The sequence below is a fragment of the Platichthys flesus genome, chromosome 14 (assembly GCF_949316205.1).
Source record: "Platichthys flesus chromosome 14, fPlaFle2.1, whole genome shotgun sequence".
NCBI classification, from domain to species: domain Eukaryota; kingdom Metazoa; phylum Chordata; class Actinopteri; order Pleuronectiformes; family Pleuronectidae; genus Platichthys; species Platichthys flesus.
In genome coordinates this window covers 24,272,867-24,292,614 of record NC_084958.1, presented here as the reverse complement: position 1 = coordinate 24,292,614, position 19,748 = coordinate 24,272,867, and the positions used below count along the sequence as shown (strand labels likewise).

The 19,748-nt window shown below is 43.3% G+C and overlaps 4 gene segments (V, D, J or C); all 4 read right to left on the bottom strand.

The window, feature by feature from the left end:
• Window positions 1-934: 934 nt before the first annotated feature.
• Window positions 935-15,465, bottom strand: LOC133968809 (T cell receptor alpha variable 26-2-like). The segment is given in 2 exon segments: window positions 935-1,485; window positions 15,301-15,465. Coding segments are annotated over 2 exon segments (462 nt in total).
• LOC133968620 (T cell receptor alpha variable 3-like) lies at window positions 2,420-3,085 on the bottom strand. The segment is given in 2 exon segments: window positions 2,420-2,768; window positions 2,881-3,085. Coding segments are annotated over 2 exon segments (369 nt in total).
• LOC133968810 (T cell receptor alpha variable 13-1-like) lies at window positions 11,812-12,642 on the bottom strand. The segment is given in 2 exon segments: window positions 11,812-12,225; window positions 12,381-12,642. Coding segments are annotated over 2 exon segments (450 nt in total).
• A 624-nt stretch (window positions 15,466-16,089) lies between the features above and the next one.
• LOC133968403 (T cell receptor alpha variable 3-like) lies at window positions 16,090-19,557 on the bottom strand. The segment is given in 2 exon segments: window positions 16,090-16,490; window positions 19,464-19,557. Coding segments are annotated over 2 exon segments (456 nt in total).
• Window positions 19,558-19,748: the final 191 nt, after the last annotated feature.

Here is a 19,748-nt window from a genome sequence, read left to right as displayed (position 1 = left end):
GCGAAGAGAAGGGTTGAGCTGGAGAAATCAGGTTTCTCCCTCTCACCGATGCAGGAGGAGAAAGGCCGGCAGCCTCACTCCTTGAAAAGTTGTGGAAAAGAGCTGGAGCAACCTTCTGCCCTCAGAGGGATTGGAGAAAGAGGAAGAGTTTGGGGGAGACCTCTCCTTATTTTGGCCCTTGACCTCACGGGTCCTGGTTTAAAAGTGACCAATAGGAGTTGACCCTGGTGGTTCTTGACACCTTTGTGTGATGTTGTCCAGACCACAGGACATGCAGCATCCTGTTACATCCTGGGGGACTGAGTTCTTTGGCTTTCTCGAGACAAAGAAAACATGTTGCACCTTGGGGGATTGAGTCCACTCCAGAACATGTGGCGTGCTTGTTTAAAGTTTTGACTGAAAGGAGGTCTGTGGTTTGCACAAAAACAATGTCCCAACACACACAAACCTGTCATGTGGAGTTGTGTGTTTGCTCCACAGGTTTTTGTACAGAGTTGTGTAGTTTCCTGTCGCTGTGGGCTGCAGAGCACAGTAGTACACAGCAGAGTCAGACAGCTGCAGCTTCTGGATCTTCAGAGGAAATGAGGTCTGGTTGACAGCAGCATCTGTTCTTCTGTCCCTCTGTCTTTCTGCTGGATTATCTGCTTGTGTTGAGAAGCGTTGCAGGAGAAGCTTTGGGAAATCGTTGACTTGTTGTTTGTACCAGAGCAGAGTTGGAGTTGGATCATTGGTCTGAAAAGTACAGCCCAGTGTGAGTGTCTCTCCTTCAGCAGCAGTGAGGCCTCCGCTCGGCTGCATCACTCTGTCGTCTCCATCACACTCTGAGGAACAACACAACATGGAGAGGAAGAGATAAATCAAGAAAGAGGATTTCTGACTGACACCAGATCAGTAACATGTTCAACTGCTTCACGAGGAATCATGTTGTGTTTTCTTTCTTACTAAAGACCAGAGCAGCAAGAATCATCCAGAGCCGATGTTCCATCTCCACAACAAGGTTTAACTCCACAGGAGGAACTCGCTGAGGTTCAACCTTCAGTCTGACACGTGGTCTCCTCACAGCAGTTATCACGCACACCTACTGACTTATATCGCCCTCTAGTGGAGGGAAGAAGCTGAGGTGAGCAGTGAGGAGAGGAGGCTTCTGGCAGCTGGAGTTTTTGTACAGAGTTGTGTAGTTTCCTGTCACTGTGGGCCTCACAGCACAGTAGTACACAGCAGAGTCTGTCACTGCAGCAGAGGAGATGATCATGTGGATATGGTTCTGCTCCACTTGGATCTTCAGTCCAGAGGTTGGAGCAGCTAGTATTTGTCCTGAAGCAGAGTGTGAGATGAGGAACTCTGGAGCTTGTCCTGGATTCTGTCGATACCAGTAGAAATAATCCTGTGTGTTCACTTTGGAGGAGTTATAGGACAGAGTAACAGAGCTGCCTTCTGCACTGAACTCTTCACTGTGGACCGGTTTGAGTTCTTCACAGCTGATTGCTAAAGGAGAAAAGTAACTCTGTTATTTAAGGAGTCAAACACAATTCACTCTGTGAAGATTTAGGAATTGAACCTTTTTGTTCTGTATAATGTAACAAACCTGTTAGAGTGGAGAGAAGCAGTAGAGAAGATAGCGCCTGATGCAGTGAGGGCATGTTGAATCCAGGAGATGTTGGTGCTTTGTAGATTGAACTGGTCTGAATATGGAAGCTCCTCTCTCTTCTATAGTTCAGTAGCAGCTCAGCTCCTCCCTGAATCTCTGCGTCTCCTCTTAGATCTGGACTTTCTCTTCCTCCACACTGGGAGCAACACTTTGTTCAAGCTGCAGCTGGGATTTGTATTTGAGGGATCTTGTTCAACCTGAACTTCAACAAAGGTAACTGAGGTGGTGAAAAGATGGACCCCCTCTTCAAGGTTTGGAAACATGAGATGATCATGTTTCACAAACCTAATGATGAGTGGAAATCATTGCATCACTCCTACCAATGTCAACTGGTGAGGAAAGAGAGTCTGATCAAATACTAGATGGTGAACATCAGAGGCAGAACAGAGAGATTTAAATTCAGCTGCTTTCATCAATTCCACAGAACAAGGATCTAAGTTCTAGACTCACACAAAGTCTGAAGGTGTTTGACACCAAAACTCCACATGTGACAAACCTTCTGTCATAATCACTGGACTTCAGTGGAATTTTACTATAAACATGTTCAACAAAACCATGAAGTTGATGATTTTAGAAGAATAATGATCCAAACTCAACATGTAAAGTGAAGATGAGAGGACCCAGCATTGAACCCTGTGGTGCACCACACATTTAAGAAATATCCTACAGAACCTGATGATTGTTAGAATTTGTTTTATTGGGAAACAAACGTCATCACAAACAACTGAGGTTTAACAGTGAGTGACTCCCTCTAGTGGAGGATGAGGAGTTGTGTGATTGCTCCACAGGTTTATGTACAGGGTTGTTTAGTTTCCTGTCACTGTGGGCTTCACAGCACAGTAGTACACAGCAGAGTCTGTCACTGCAGCAGAGGAGATGTTCATGTGGATTTGGTTCTGCTCCACTTTAATCCTCAGTCCAGAGGTTGGAGCAGCTAGTATTTGTCCTGAAGCAGAATGTGAGAGGAGGAACTCTGGAGCTTGTCCTGGATTCTGTCGATACCAGAAGAAATCATCACTACCAGTTATTGTCCTGGAGAACTTGTAGGACAGAGTAACAGTGCTGCCTTCTACACTGAACTCTGCAGTCTGGTCTGGAGTCAGTTCATCACAGCTGACACCTACAGAAACAGAAACATGTGGTTAAAGACCATGTTAAACTCTGACTCTTTGTTCCAGTGGTTTCTAGAAACAGATCCTCTGAAGACATTTGTTATTCCTGCTTTGACCGACCTTTCAGGATGAAGAGAAACAAAGGCCAGACTCCAGCGTGACGCAGAGGGAACATCTTACAGACACTATCTGAGGTCTGCTTTAGATATTGAATGCAGCACAGCAGGAGGTCTTTTCTGCTCTTTGACAGTGTTGCTCCTCCCTCTCTGTCCGTCCTCTCATATCACTGCTTGTTACCAACACCTCAACCACACGTCACTTTATTCTGCAGCTTTCAGCTCAAACACACAAACCTGTCACGTGGAGTTGTGTGTTTGCTCCACAGGTTTTTGTACAGAGTTGTGTAGTTTCCTCTCACTGTGGGCTTCACAGCACAGTGGTACACAGCAGAGTCTGTCACTGCAGCAGAGGAGATCTGCAGTGTGACTCCATTTCTCTCCTGGTTCAGTTCAGCTGTCAGTCGAGGGTCTGGAGGAGTCGCTCTCACCACTTGAGGCTCTTGTGTATCAGTGATCAGGAGAAGATAGTGAGGAGCTGATCCAGGATCCTGTCGATACCACTGGAGGTTTTCAGCTTTAACAGAATATTGACAGGACAGAGTGACAGGACGGCCCGATGCTGAAAACACCTCAGCACTGCTGGAGGTGATATCATCTTCCAAGCTGTGACCTAGTGATGGAAACCACATGTTACATTCACACTAACGTTCCAATGAGACTTGTCCAGGGTTTGAATGTTGATCCTGATGAATTGATCCTGTTAATGGCAGACTCAACAGTTATCAGTGGTGAAGTGAGGACATCTTTATCATCTAGATCCTTGATGTGGAAATGTTTTAATCTTTAACAGGAACTAAAAGAATATCCAAACAAGATGTCTTCCTGTTTCAGGTTTTCTTTTCTAAATCATACGAACCTACAAGAGCTGAGAAGAACAGAAGTGAAGCCAGTTTCTCCAAGTTGACAGAGAAGCTGTGACGGTTCAGTCTGATGATCTCAGCTGGAATCAAGTCGTTTGAACCAATCAGCTTCCTCTGCAGCCACTGGGAGGAGAGCAGGGCTCCGCCCCTCACATCTGCTGGTTATACTGGGCTGCACATGTCTACTGTTCTTAACCACTTAGTGCTGCATGACTGCTTCAAATGTCTCTAACTGAAAGGTTTCCTCAGTTTGATGAACACACTCTGTATAAACCTGACCTCCTCTGTTTTATCTCCCTTCATCTGACTCGTTCTCACTCCTGCATCCGAACTCAGCCACAGTTACTCTCCTTTCCACTTTGTCCTCTTACTTCACGCCAGGTCCACATGTCCTCTCCTCTTTCTCTACTTCTGCATCCAAAAGCTCTTTTTACCAAAATAGAATTCAATCTTCATTTTCTAACCCCAAAAAACTCTTCTCCAACTTTTCCAACCTCCTCAACCCCCCAGTCCCCCCCCACCCCACGCTTCCACCAAGCCACTTTGTCAACTACTTTACAAAAAAGTCAGATGACCTACTCTCCTCATTTTCTAATCCTCTTTCTATAACTATATCTCCATCATCTTCATGTTCATCCCCTTGTCTATCCTCTTTCACCCCCCTCCGTCTCCCAATCAAGTTCTTACCTTGGTAACCTCCGCCCCCCAACCCGTGTAAAGTCAATAACTACAGACCTGTTTCTCTTCTTCTCTTCTTTCCACAGCACTGAGTGAGTGATCTTTAATCAACTCCTATCTCCATCATCACAACCTTCTTGACCCTCACCAGTCTGGTTTCAAGGTCACTCAACTGAGACTGTCCTCCTTTTTTTTTTTGTGATATTTAATTTTTCCAAATATTTTCACAATCCAAGAGAACATGCAGAACATACAGAGCATACTACATTAAACATTACAAAAAAATTACACAACAAAATACAAATATAGATTGAATAAAACTAATTAAATAAATTTTGTAAATAATTCCCCCCACCCAAAGAGAAAAAAAAAAAAAAGAAGTTGGTGCATAGGATGACACATCACAGAGAAATACCGCAATGACACAGTACATAGCGTAATTCAGAGCTCCAAATAATTAGTCCTATGGTACTGTTGGTGGTGTATCCATGTACTCCAAATAAGGCTGCCAGATTTTCAAAAATAACTTTCTTTCTGAGACTATATGTAATCTTTTCAAGAGGAATACAACTGTTCATTTCCACAGACCATCTGTCTATGAGAGTCGGGGAATCAGACTTCCAAGTCATTGCTATACATTTTCTGGCCACACATAAAGCAATTTCTGCAAATTTAATTTGGAGCTTCGTTAAAGACCCGTTGAAAGTTGTGAAGTTTCCTAGTAAACAAAGCTCAGGATCCAATGGAAAGGGAACTCTTATGATTTCAGTTAAGGCATTACAAAAGTCATACCAAAAATACCTCACCTTTGTGCAAAGCCAGGTACAGTGTAGGAAGGAGCCAACCTCTATACCACATCTGAAACACATTTCTGACAATTCAGGTTTGGATTTATGTAGCTTCTGTGGGGTAAGGTACAGTTGATGAAGAAAATTATAATGCACAAGTCTGTACCGGGCATTAACCGTTGCTGACAGACTGTTCTGGCACAAAGCTGACCAGAGTTGTTCATCAATTGCTATATTCAAGTCTGATTCCCATCTCATTCTGGATCTGTGTAATCCTGGTTTTGGGCACTCATTCATCAACATGGAGTACATTTTAGAAATAAATTTGCACATATTTCCCTCATGAAGCATTTTTTCCACATTAGTTAATACAGGTAGAATCATTTCAGGGCCCAGGTTAGTTCTCAAAAAGGATCTTAACTGGAGGTAACAAAAGAAAGTTCTACTGGACAAGTCATACTTTCTCTTCAGTTCTTCAAAAGACATGAGACGTCCTTTATCAAAGCAATCTTCCAGATGCTGGATTCCCTTGTCATGCCAAGTCTCCAGAATCTTATTTTTTAAAGTCATGGGTACAAGTTAATTTTGTCTTAGAGGTGTTTTTGGTGACAGTCTCAAATTCAGCCCAAGATTTTTCTGAACTTCACACCATATTTTAATCAAATGTTTCAAAATAGGAATATCTGTCCTGTTGGATAAGGTTTTGGAGTTCCATTTATAAATAAAATCACTGGAAGCTCCCTCCTTCAGAGGATGAAGTCCAATTTGTATCCAAGAGGGGGCAGCATCACCTATCAGCATCATATATCGCATCTGGGCCGCTAAATAATACTTTTTAAAATTGGGCAATCGAAAACCTCCCAGGCTAAAATCCCATGTTAATTTTTCCATTGACACCCTTGGGATTTTACCGTTCCATAAAAACTGTCTAACGTGTTTGTTGAGTGTTTAAAAAAAGGTTTCAGGTAATGGAACGGGTAAGGACTGGAAAAGATATTGCAACTTCGGGACAGTATTCATTTTCACACAGTTTATTCGACCAATTAGAGTAATGGGTAGGTTCCTCCATCTGTCAAAGTCTTCCTCGATTTTACTCAGCAATGGGAGGTAATTAAGTTTGTATAAGTTTTTAAGATCATTGTCTATAATTATTCCTAGATATTTAATATTCTGGAGCCACTTAAATGGGGTTGTTTGTTGGTGTTCGGTGTGATCAAAGTTCGTGAGTGGAATAATTTCACTTTTTTCCAAATTGACCTTGTATCCTGAAATAGCACCATAGGTGTTTAGCAGCATCTGTAATATTGTGAGAGAGTTAACCGGGTCTGTTAGATACAGTATTACATCATCTGCCAAGAGATTAATTTTATGATTGATTTGGTCCACTCTGAACCCCTTTATTTCTGGATCCCGTCTAATTGCTTCAGCAAGTGGTTCAATAGCCAGGACAAAGAGTCCTGGAGACAGAGGACATCCCTGTCGACTCGATCTACTCAAGGGAAATGCTGCCGAAGTCTGTCCATTTGTGGTAATTTTGGCTAGAGTGTTTTCACCCAATTGATAAAAAAATGGCCGAATCCAAACTTGTCCAAAACTTTGAATAAATACGGCCACTCTAGCCTATCAAAGGCCTTTTGAGCATCTAATGCTACAGCTACACTAGGTTCAGATTTAGATTTTGTTAGGTGGATAATATTAAAGAGTCTGCACAGGTTATTGGCTTATGAGCGTTTCAAAATAAAGTCATTCTGGTTTGGGTTTATTAATTTTGGCAAAAGTTGGCCAAGCCTGTTTACCAGGGCTTTGGAAATCAATTTATAATCTGAATTCAATAATGAAATGGGTCGAAAAGAGGAACATTGTAATGGATCTTTATTTTTTTTGTGAATCACTGTGATTATGGCAGTGGAGAACGATTCAGGAAGGGTTTGAGTTTTAGATGCCAAATTAATCACATCCATTATAAGGGGGGTTAGTAAGTCCTTAAATTCTCTGTAGAATTCAGGGGGGAAGCCATCCTCTCCCGGGGATTTATTGGATTGTAGTGAGCATATGGCCTTTTCGATTTCTTTCTGAGTGAAGGGCAAATCAAGATTCTTTTTGTCTTCATGGCTGAGTTTCGGAAAATCAATAGTGGAAAGAAATTCATCAATCTTAGATAGAATTAAAATTGTTTGAATGCGCTGTTAATTTCTGTTGGGTTGTGTGAGATTGCACCAGTTTCAGTTTGAATTGCATTAATTGTCCTTGAGCTTTCCTCTGTTCTCAACTGCCAGGACAAGATTTTGTGAGCTTTCTCTCCCAATTCATAATATTTTTGTTTGGTTCTTAAAAAGTATTGTATTTTAATTTTTTGTTAACCAGTCGCTGGTAAAGTTCTTTAGACCCAGATTGTTGAAACTCCTTTTCCAATTTCAGAATATCTGCTTCTAACTCATTTATCTCTGCCATATATTTCTTTTTGATACCCTTTGTATAAGATATTATTTGCCCTCTTAGATAAGCTTTCAGCGTGTCCCATAATATGAAACTACTGGGGGAGGAGGGGCAGTTTATCTCACAGAACAATATTATCTGGTCCCTAATAAACTGGCAAAAGTCTGGTCTATGAAGGAGAGTAGGGTTCAGACGCCATCTATATTGGTTTGCTGGTTTTTCAAAATAGATAGGGTCAAAGGTGAATGGTCAGACAGCATCCTAGATAAATAGTTAGATTCTAGTGTTCTATGAATCAACTGTGTTGACAATAAGAAAAGGTCGATCCTGGTGTGAGAGTTGTGTGGGCAGGAGTAAAAGGAATAGTCTCTAGTTTGAGGGTGCATCTGTCGCCAAACATCAGTCAGGTTTAGATCTTTCATAAATGATAAGGTAGTCTTGGCTGCTTTTGTTTTGGATGTTGTTGTAGCTGACTTATCTAATATAGGATGTAAGCAAAAATTGAAGTCGCCTCCTACAAGTATGTTTTGTTGTCCCTCCAATACCCTCATAAAAATATCTTGAATAAAGGATTCATCATCATAGTTGGGTGCGTATAAGTTTAACAGTATCTAGGGTTCCGAGTAGATTTGGCAATTAACTAGGACATAGCGGCCTGCTGGATCAATTATAGTTTCTCCAATTGTAACTGGAATGTTTTTATTTATTAAAATAGCAACCCCCCTGGCTTTAGAGTTAAATGAGGATGATAACACGTGTCCCACCCATTCTCTTCTCAGCTTTTTATGCTCCTGTGTGTTAAGTTGTGTCAAAACTCTCTTCCTCTTAACTGGTCCATTTAGCCCGTTCACAATTTAGCTAACAAACTTAACTACCCTATTCATTAATTAACTGTGTACACAAGAGTGTCATAGCCTCCTTTTAAATGCACTGTGCAAGAGCCAGTGTATCTCCCGTGATGAAAGAAAAAAAGATAAACCAAAGCACCAACATTCAACAAGAAAACAAACCCCTTCACCCACCCCTCTTCCCCCCAAGTGCCTAATCCTGAACATTTGACACTATCTTCCCTATCGAACTGGGTTGTGCACTTCGCACTTGTCAAGTATGACATGTCTGGCATGGTTCAGAAACAAATAAACCAGGCCAAGGCTATATCTGAGAAAGACTCTTACAATATGCATAGTATCCATTTTAGGTGTAACAAGAAATTGTTAAAAAAAAAAAAACACCCTTTTCTGAAATTGTTAGAATGCAAACAGGGTGGGTTAACATGAAACCAATCCATCTGAAGTAAACTTAAACTTGAATTGCTGCCATCACTTACTTTACATCTCAGAACCTTTAGCATAACAACAGTGACAGCAGTGTTAATGATAGACAGCTCCGGAGCTGCTGCTTGGTTTCATCCACCTGTTGATTCTGTCCGCCTGGTCCGTCAGGTTTGTTCCGGGGAGTCGCGCAGGAATGCCGCCGCTTCTTTTGGTGTTTTGAAGAATTTTCTTACCCCATCGGGAAGCGTGACCCTCAATGTTGCAGGATGAAGCAGGGCAAACGGGAGGTCCTTGGTCGAACTCCTTTCTGCGTTTCTTCAGGCTGGCGCTCAGGTCAGGAAAAAACAATACAGGCTTGTCCTCGTACATGACGGGACCGTTGTTCTTCCGGGACCTCTGTGCGGCGATCTGCAGGATTTTATCCCGGTCCTGGCATTTAAGCAGGCGTATCAATACATGTCTCGGTCTCTGGTCTGCAGGTGGACGGTGCGTAAGAGCTCGGTGCGCTTGCTCTATGATCAGCGGCTCAGTGAAATGCTCTCGTCCGAGAGTGGCTGGGATCCAGCTGGCAAGAAAGTTCACAAGGTCGTTTCCCTCACAGTTTTCCTTCAGATTAACGACACGTATATTGTTGCGTCGGCTGTAGTTTTCCAGCTGGTCGATTTTTTCCAATAAAAAGTCATTTTCTTTACTCAGTTTTTGGACGCGAGAATCTAGGCTCACCAGTTGGTCCTCCGCTGTGCTGATGCGGCTTTCCGCCTCCGTTGTGCGGGTGTTCAATGTATGCAGCATTACTTTTAGTCCAGGGATAGATTGGTTAATTTCTGCCGTTTTAGCGTCGAGTTTACTGGAGAGAGCTTGATTACCGTTTCGTATCTCTTGAAGAATGAGGGAGTCTTGTACACCACCCAGGTGGTCTTGTGCCGCCGCCATTACATGAACTTCGTCGTCACTGTGATCGGGAGTTGTTTTATCGATAGATGTCGAGTTTTGCTCACCAGCTGAATTCAGTTGCCTGTTTCTGGTTCTTCGGACCATAATAAAGCTATCCGACCAGGTTCGGACTGAGTTTGGGTGTATTAAAATAATAAAAAATGGATTTGTTTGAGGAGCCTGTGGGTCTGCGTCTACCTAGCTACGCTGCATCACGTGACCCCCCCGAGACTGTCCTCCTTGTCTCTGAGCAGCTTCACACTGCCAGAGCTGCCTCTCTCTGTCCTCTGTCCTCTGTCCTCATCCTTCTAGACCTCTCTTCTCATTTGACACAGTGAACCACCAGATCCTGATTTCCTCCCTTCAGGTCCTGGGTGTCTCAGGCTCTGCTCTCTCCCTGCTCTCTTCCTACCTCAACGACCACACTTATCTGATAACTTGGAGAGGATCTGTGTCTGAACCTTGTCCTCTCACTACTGGGGTCCCTCAAGGTTCTGTCCTGGGACCCCTCCTCTTCTCTCTCGGCTCTGTCATTCACTCACAGGGTTTTTCCTACCATAGCTATGCTGATGACACCCAACTAATCCTCTCTCTTCCCCGATCTGAAACACAGGTAGCACCAGGAGTCTCTGCCTGATCGACATCTCTCAGTGGATGTCTGCACACCACCTGAAGATTAACCTTGACAAGACTGAACTACTTTTCTTTCCAAAGAAAGACTCTCCCACCCATGACCTGACTATTAACTTTGACAACTCCGTGTTAAAAATAATACAATTACTAATTAAAACGATAAAGTTATCAGTTAGCAGTTCTTCTCGCCGGTGATGTGAAGTCTTCTGGCTTTGTGTGGTTTCTGCTTTAGAGGTTCTGTTGAGCTGTGGGGCTCAGTTGCTGGTTGAAGTTCTCCTGCAGGACATTGAGTCGCTGCTAGGAGTTTGGTAGCGCTTGATTTGTGAAGAGGTTTCCTTGGTGAGTTGAGCTGGAAGCTCCACCTTTGTGCTCCTCTCGTAGAGTTGGATGCGAAGAGAAGAGGGGGAGACCTGGCCACAAAAACACTGTCCCAACATTGCCACCGTGCTGTGAAAGAATCAGGTCCAGTCTACATCCAGGACATGGTCAAACCTCACACCCCAGGCCGTTGACTCCGATCTGCTTCGGCCAATCGGCTCGTTGCTCCCTCACTGCTGAGCACTCATCAACATCACGACTGTTTATTGTCCTTCTTGATTCTTATTGTTCTGGGTTTGTACCCTCATGGTTGATTCACTTATTGTGAATCGCGTTGGATAAAAGCGTCAGCTAAATGAAATGTAATGTAAAATAATGGTCAGCACAGTCACATGACAGTAATTGGTCCAATCACAGGCTCTGTTGTTAGTGGCTCCCCAGCCGGGCGGGGCCAGTCTTTATTCTGTTAGTGTTTGGTCTTTATAACAGAAGTTACAGAAAGTAGCTGAGATGATTTAAAGCGTCCGTCACTTTAAACACTTTGCCAACACAACAAGAACCTGTTTTAAACTCCTAAAGTAGCAACGACAGTTTTTCATCATAGTTAAACTTTATTCTTCTGATAAAGAAAAAAAAGCTCAGTGTCACTTTTATGCTTAAAGTGAACCAACAATGTAGATTTGATTTCACCTGGTTTAAAGACATTTAGTGAGGAGTAAAAGGATCTAAGTTCTAGACTCACACAAAGTCTGAAGGTGTTTAACACCAAAACTCCACATGTGACAAACCTTCTGTCATAATCACTGGACTTCAGTCGAATTTAACTATAAACATGTTCAACAAAACCATGAAATTTATGTTTTTAGAAGAATAATGATCCAAACTCAACATGTAAAGTGAAGATGAGAGGACCCAGCATTGAACCCTGTGGTGCACCACACATTTAAGAAATATCCTACAAACCTGATGATTGTTAGAATTTGTTTTATTGTGAAACAAACGTCGTCACAAACCACTGAGGTTTAACAGTGAGTGACTCCCTCTAGTGGAGGATGAGGAGTTGTGTGGTTGCTCCACAGGTTTTTGTACAGAGTTGTGTAGTTTCCTGTCACTGTGGGCCTCAGAGCACAGTAGTACACAGCAGAGTCAGACGGCTGCAGCTTCTGGATCTTCAGAGGAGAAGATCTCGAGGTGGAATTCAGTGTGGATGAAAATCTCTCTCTGAAGTCATCTGCTGTGTTTCCTTCTCCCAGTTGAAAGCGGATCAGGATGAATGTTGGGTTGTTGGTTCCTTCCTGTTTGTACCAGAGGAGAGACACACTTGTTGAGCTGCTGACGTATCGACAACCAAGTGTTGCTGCTTCTCCTCCAGTCGCAGTCACTTCTTCTCCTGGTTGCTGCACCATGTCTTGTTGTGCTCTGCCTTCTGTAAAACAACAGTAACAGCATCAGTGTGAGTCAGGTCAGAGTTGTGTTGATATCAGAGACACAGAGTTGTGTTGATATCAGAGACACAGAGTTGTGTAGATATCAGAGACACAGGGTTGTGTTGATATCAGAGACACAGAGTTGTGTTCATACCAGGACACAGAGCAGCCAGCAGCAGTGAGATGAACAGAGGCTTCATATCTGCAGTGTCGAGTCTCTGTGAGTAGAAAGAGGAAAGAAGCTGTGACTCTGTGTTTAGACTCAGATTAGAAGGAGGAGTCTCGGCCCCGTTCAGCCCCGACTCACAACTATATCCCTCACACACTTTTCATTCTCTCTCCTGTCCCACTGCATCTTGTCTTTTATGTCCTCAGTGTTTGATTCATCACAGTTTCCTCCTTCACATCTGCTGTAGATTCACTTTGCTCCAGAACTGTTGTGATGCTCCTCTGACTCTTTTATATCTCTTATCAGAAAGAGAACATGTTATCTCAGAATCAATATTTCAGCTCCATCTGACTTCTTATGATCTTTGACACAGTGTTTCCTCTTGAATATAAACTCCCACTTTAGTATTTGTGGCTCAGATACAAAGTGGAGTTGCTGTGGAAGATCAAATCCTCCAATGAGGACTCTGATGAAGGTGGAACCCAGGATCTTGTCTGGAGCTTCTCCAGTTCCAGATGTTCTTTAAATGCAGCTGATGCTCAGTGGCTGCACATGAACACACAGCTGCTCAGAACTCAGGGCTCAAACCAACGCTTCACTCACTGAGACATTGGCTCTGATACAAGGAGGGGGGGGGGGCTTGCTTGATTTGCCCGACACAATGTGTGAAGGTTCAAGGTGGTCCAGCTCTGCTCTGGTGAGTGGGTTCCATCTCCTGAGAGAAGAACTGACTGAGAGTCTCAAACTGTCTCAACCAGCTGCAGCGGAAGAGTGAAGCTGAACTGAGATCAGTTCAAAACACTCTGAAGTTATTAAAAACTGAGTTTATCTCCAATATTCAGCAGGAAACTGTGAAACATGAAGAATTCTGAACAGTTTGGTGGATTTGTTCCAGATGCAGCTCTTCAGGTTCAGGAAGCAGAGGATCATGGGTAATATCCAGTGGGAGGACTCAGTCAACACATTGATTCACTTTGTTCTAACAGAACATCTCTTCATCAGACACAGAGCCCAACAGAGTTACTCCCCTCATGTGGCTGCAGGGGGCGCTGCTGGTCACTCAGTGCTCCACAGTCAGTGGTGGATCATATTTGACATGTTGTCTTTTATTTGATGCATCGTCCAGGTGCTTTGTCACTGACCTGGATTTGCTGCTCATGTGAATCCTCACACAGTTTCTCATCAGCAGCTGTAACCACGATGACTCTGATGAAACCAGAATGATCAGAATCCATCTGATATGAGGCGGTGGTTTGAATCCCACTTCCCTCCTCTTTGGAGATGAGGCAGATCTGTGTGCTCAGGTTTTTGTACAGCCTCTTCTACACTTTGTATCACTGTGTGTCGAGTGCACAGTAGAACAGAGTGCTGTCTGCCAGGGTTAGTTTGCTGATGGTCATTACAGTTGATGTTCTGGTTGTTTTAGATTCGGATCGTTTATCAGGATTATGTTCACCACTCCTTGACCTCGCTCCTTTGTAGAGAAGAAACTGAGGAGCCTGAAGGTCAGAATCATGTCTGTACCAGTGAAGATAAACATATTCTGATGTTGTCTCATAGTCACATGTGAGTTTGACAGATTGTCCTTCACTTCCACTGACTTCTTTTGTTCGAGGAGAGATTGTGTCTGCAGCTCTGAGTCCTGAGAGAGAAGAGAGAGTGAAGCAGAGCAACATTGTTCATGAGGTTGAGACCAAAACACAGTTTGACAGAAACTGCTCCACTGGAGCTGAGGTCAAAACTACATCACACAGGACGTCAAGACAAAGATCATTATGGGATTGAAACAGGCAAATATCATCTATTCCACAGGTTCAGTGAGACAGAGACTAGTTGTAGAACTCACCTATGAAGGGAGAGAGAAACACAAAGAGGTGAAGCAACATGTCTTAGTCTTCGTAGTTGAAGCCAAACAGATGAACAATGTTCTTCCACTGCAGGAGAATGAAACCACTCAGCAGCCTCTCTGCTGCACAGTCGTCCTCAACATCCAGCTCATTGTGCTTTGACTTCCTCCAACATCTCTGCACTGGACACTCCAACAATCTCATTGGTTGAGTTAGACCGAAGTGGGCGGGGCCAGCTAACCACCTGTTACTGCTGTGAAACGATTCGTACGTGGAGACGACTCCAGCTTCAGGGAAACCGATGAAACTGCAACAGTAGAGTTCAGTATTATACGTCTTGTGATTTGTCCAATTGTGGTTTTGAACCAGTTTCAATTTTAAAGATAAAACAGCAGAGACGGGACAATATAGGTCGATGCCTCAAGTATAACAACACATGACACAGTGAACATGACTCAGCATCTCGTCATCTTTGAGACTTTCTGTTATTTTATATAGAAAATTATCTGCTGGTCATTCGTCTGTTTAATCATCACAACAAAGAATCTGGACTGGATCATAAGAAACACTGAGGTTTAACAGTGAGTGACTCCCTCTAGTGGAGGATGAGCAGTTGTGTGTTTGCTCCACAGGTTTTTGTACAGAGTTGTGTAGTTTCCTGTCACTGTGGGCCTCACAGCACAGTAGTACACAGCAGAGTCTGTCACTGCAGCAGAGGAGATGATCATGTGGATTTGGTTCTGCTCCACTTTAATCTTCAGTCCAGAGGTTGGAGCAGCTTCTTGTCCTGAAGCAGAGTGTGAGAGGAGGAACTCTGGAGCTTGTCCTGGATTCTGTCGATACCAGTAGAAATAATCCGTTGGGTTCACTTTTGGGAAGTTATAGGACAGAGTAACAGAGCTTCCTTCTGCACTGAACTCTTCATTGTGGACCGGTGTGAGTTCTTCACAGCTGATTGCTAAAGGAGAAAAGTAACTCTGTTATTTAAGGATTCAAACACAATTCACTCTGTGAAGTTTTAGGAATTGAACCTTTTTGTTCTGTATAATGTAACAAACCTGTTAGAGTGGAGAGAAGCAGTAGAGAAGATAGAGCCTGATGCAGTGAGAGCATGTTGAATCCAGGAGATGTTGGTGCTTTGTAGATTGAACTGGTCTGAATATGGAAGCTCCTCTCTCTTCTATAGTTCAGTAGCAGCTCAGCTCCTCCCTGAATCTCTGCGTCTCCTCTTAGATCTGGACTTTCTCTTCCTCCACACTGGGAGCAACAGTTCAAGCTGCAGCTGGGATTTGTATTTGAGGGATCTTGTTCAACCTGAACTTCAACAAAGGTAACTGAGGTGGTGAAAAGATGGACCCCCTCTTCAAAGTTTGGAAACATGAGATGATCATGTTTTATAAACCTAATGATGAGTGGAAATCATTGCATCACTACTACCAACGTCAACTGGTGAGGAAAGAGAGTCTGATCAAATACTAGATGGTGAACATCAGAGGCAGAACAGAGAGATTTAAATTCAGCTGCTTTCATCAATTCCACAGAACAAGGATCTAAGTTCTAGACTCGCACAAAGTCTGAAGGTGTTTGACACCAAAACTCCACATGTGACAAACCTTCTGTCATAATAAATGGACTTCAGTGGAATTTTACTATAAACATGTTCAACAAAACAATGAAATTCATGATTTTAGAAGAATAATGATCCAAACTCAACATGTAAAGGGAAGATGAGAGGACCCAGCATTGAACCCTGTGGTGCACCACACATTTAAGAAATATCCTACAAACCTGATGATTGTTAGAATTTGTTTTATTGTGTAACAAACGTCATCACAAACCACTGAGGTTTAATAGTGAGTGACTCCCTCTAGTGGAGGATGAGGAGTTGTGTGTTTGGTCCACAGGTTTTTGTACAGAGTTGTGTAGTTTCCTGTCACTGTGGGCCTCACAGCACAGTAGTACACAGCAGAGTCTGTCACTGCAGCAGAGGAGATCTGCAGTTTGACATCAATTCCAGACAGGTGAGAGAAGAACCTTGTTTCTGACTTCAGAGAATCAGACCTTCTTGTCACATTCAACCCTGAGATGTAAAGGAGGAACTCTGGAGCTCGTCCTGGATTCTGTCGATACCAGAAGAAATAATCATTACCAGTTATTGTCCTGGAGAAATTGTAGGACAGAGTAACAGTGCTGCCTTCTACACTGAACTCTGCAGTCTGGTCTGGAGTCAGTTCATCACAGCTGACACCTACAGAAACAGAAACATGTGGTTAAAGACCATGTTAAACTCTGACTGTCTGTTCCAGTGGTTTCTAGAAACAGATCCTCTGAAGACATTTGTTATTCCTGCTTTGACCGACCTTTCAGGATGAAGAGAAACAAAGGCCAGACTCCAGCGTGACGCAGAGGAAACATCTTACAGACACAATCTGAGGTCTGCTGTAGATATTGAATGCAGCACAGCAGGAGGTCTTTTCTGCTCTTTGACAGTGTTGCTCCTCCCTCTCTGTCCGTCCTCTCATATCACTGCTTGTTACCAACACCTCAACCACACGTCACTTTATTCTGCAGCTTTCAGCTAAAACACATGTTATGCAATAATGTCTAAAAAGTGTTACCATAGAATGTAGTGCCTTTAGGCATTGGATACATTTGTTTATCAAAATAAAATATAAAACATTAATATTAAAAATATGAATATTAGATCATAACTTTAGTTGGTTAAAGTTCTCATGGGGCACCACCCTTCAAAGAACAGAAAAGATAGACAATTTATTGATTAAGTCTCATTCAGATCTAATTTGATTAGAAATCTCAATAATTACTATGAAAGACGATATAATGAACAGTGAAGGTTATGGAGTTCATGACAGTGTAACTGTAACTGTTGCCACTATATTAATGTAACATGGTAACGGTTTGCAAAATTCACTTATGCAACATTAATGACAGAACATTTGTGAAAGAAAACATGTTTTTATGAAAATAATATAGTATAAAAACACAAATTACTAAACAAACGTACTGACTAACAAGGATGTGTATGTGAGAGTGTGTGTGTGTGAAATTTAAATTAGGGGCTCTCAAAATGGTTGTTTGCCAAAAGGGTATTGCCTTCCTCTGGGCTCTAAGATGGCCCTTAAGATAGCACCCCCCCCCCCTTTCTTCTGGAGATGGGAAGTAGATAACTAGGTGTAGAGGTGTGTGTCTGTGTGGATGTTAAATCAGAGAGTGCAAGAATCAGAGAGACCTACAAAGGAATCCTGTGAAGGGCCTATCTAACATTAGCTTTCATTTAACTTGTAGCCACAATATCACACGACATATCAGACTTATAAACACGCACAGAATCAAATAAACAGTCTTCCTTAGCATGTATAATTATTAAGCCCAGATTGTGTTACCAGTCCGAGGGACAAGGAAAGAGGTTGATGTCCCGTTTGCAATTCGGTGAAGTCTCCGGTTGGTCGAAAGGTTTCTGCCTTAGCGGTTCTGTTGAGCTGTGAAGCTCCGTTGCTTGTTCGAAACCCTTACCTGCAGGACATTGAGTCGCTGCCAGGAGTTGTAGAGCTTGAAGGTCGAGGAGGTTTCCTTGTGAAGATGAGCTGGAAGCTCGACCTTTGTGTTCCTCTCTTTGGAGCGAAGAGAAGGGTTGAGCTGGAGAAATCAGGTTTCTCCCTCTCACCGATGCAGGAGGAGAAAGGCCGGCAGCCTCACTCCTTGAAGAGTTGTTGAAAAGAGCTGGAGCAACCTTCTGCCCTCAGAGGGATTGGAGAAAGAGGAAGAGTTTGGGGGAGACCTCTCCTTATTTTGGCCCGTGACCTCACGGGTCCTGGTTTCAAAGTGACCAATAGGAGTTGACCCTGGTGGTTCTTGACACCTTTGTGTGATGTTGTCCAGACCACAGGACATGCAGCATCCTGTTACATCCTGGGGGACTGAGTTCTTTGGCTTTCTCGAGACAAAGAAAACATGTTGCACCTTGGGGGATTGAGTCCACTCCAGAACATGTGGCGTGCTTGTTTAAAGTTTTGACTGAAAGGAGGTCTGTGGTTTGCACAAAAACAATGTCCCAACACACACAAACCTGTCATGTGGAGTTGTGTGTTTGCTCCACAGGTTTTTGCACAGAGTTGTGTAGTTTCCTGTCGTTGTGGGCTGCAGAGCACAGTAGTACACAGCAGAGTCAGACAGCTGCAGCTTCTGGATCTTCAGAGGAAATGAGGTCTGGTTGACAGCAGCATCTGTTCTTCTGTCCCTCTGTCTTTCTGCTGGATTATCTGCTTGTGTTGAGAAGCGTTGCAGGAGAAGCTTTGGGAAATCGTTGACTTGTTGTTTGTACCAGAGCAGAGTTGGAGTTGGATCATTGGTCTGAAAAGTACAGCCCAGTGTGAGTGTCTCTCCTTCAGCAGCAGTGAGGCCTCCGCTCGGCTGCATCACTCTGTCGTCTCCATCACACTCTGAGGAACAACACAACATGTAGAGGAAGAGACAAATCAAGAAAGAGGATTTCTGACTGACACCAGATCAGTAACATGTTCAACTGCTTCACGTGGAATCATGTTGTGTTTTCTTTCTTACTAAAGACCAGAGCAGCAAGAATCATCCAGAGCCGATGATCCATCTCCACAACAAGGTTTAACTCCACAGGAGGAACTCGCTGAGGTTCAACCTTCAGTCTGACACGTGGTCTCCTCAAAGCAGTTATCACGCACACCTACTGACTTATATCGCCCTCTAGTGGAGGGAAGAAGCTGAGGTGAGCAGTGAGGAGAGGAGGCTTCTGGCAGCTGGAGTTTTTGTACAGAGTTGTGTAGTTTCCTGTCACTGTGGGCCTCACAGCACAGTAGTACACAGCAGAGTCTGTCACTGCAGCAGAGGAGATGATCATGTGGATTTGGGTCTGCTCCACTTGGATCTTCAGTCCAGAGGTTGGAGCAGCTTCTTGTCCTGAAGCATATTTTGAGAGGAGGAACTCTGGAGCTTGTCCTGGATTCTGTCGATACCAGAAGAAATAATCGTCTGGGTTCACTTTGGAGGATTTATAGGACAGAGTAACAGAGCTGCCTTCTGCACTGAACTCTTCATTGTGGACCGGTGTGAGTTCTTCACAGCTGATTGCTATAGGAGAAAAGTAACTCTGTTATTTAAGGATTCAAACACAATTCACTCTGTGAAGTTTTAGGAATTGAACCTTTTTGTTCTATATAATGTAACAAACCTGTTAGAGTGGAGAGAAGCAGTAGAGAAGATAGAGCCTGATGCAGTGAGAGCATGTTGAATCCAGGAGATGTTGGTGCTTTGTAGATTGAACTGGTCTGAATATGGAAGCTCCTCTCTCTTCAGTAGCAGCTCAGCTCCTCCCTGAATCTCTGCGTCTCCTCTTAGATCTGGACTTTCTCTTCCTCCACACTGGGAGCTACACTTTGTTCAAGCTGCAGCTGGGATTTGTATTTGAGGGATCTTGTTCAACCTGAACTTCAACAAAGGTAACTGAGGTGGTGAA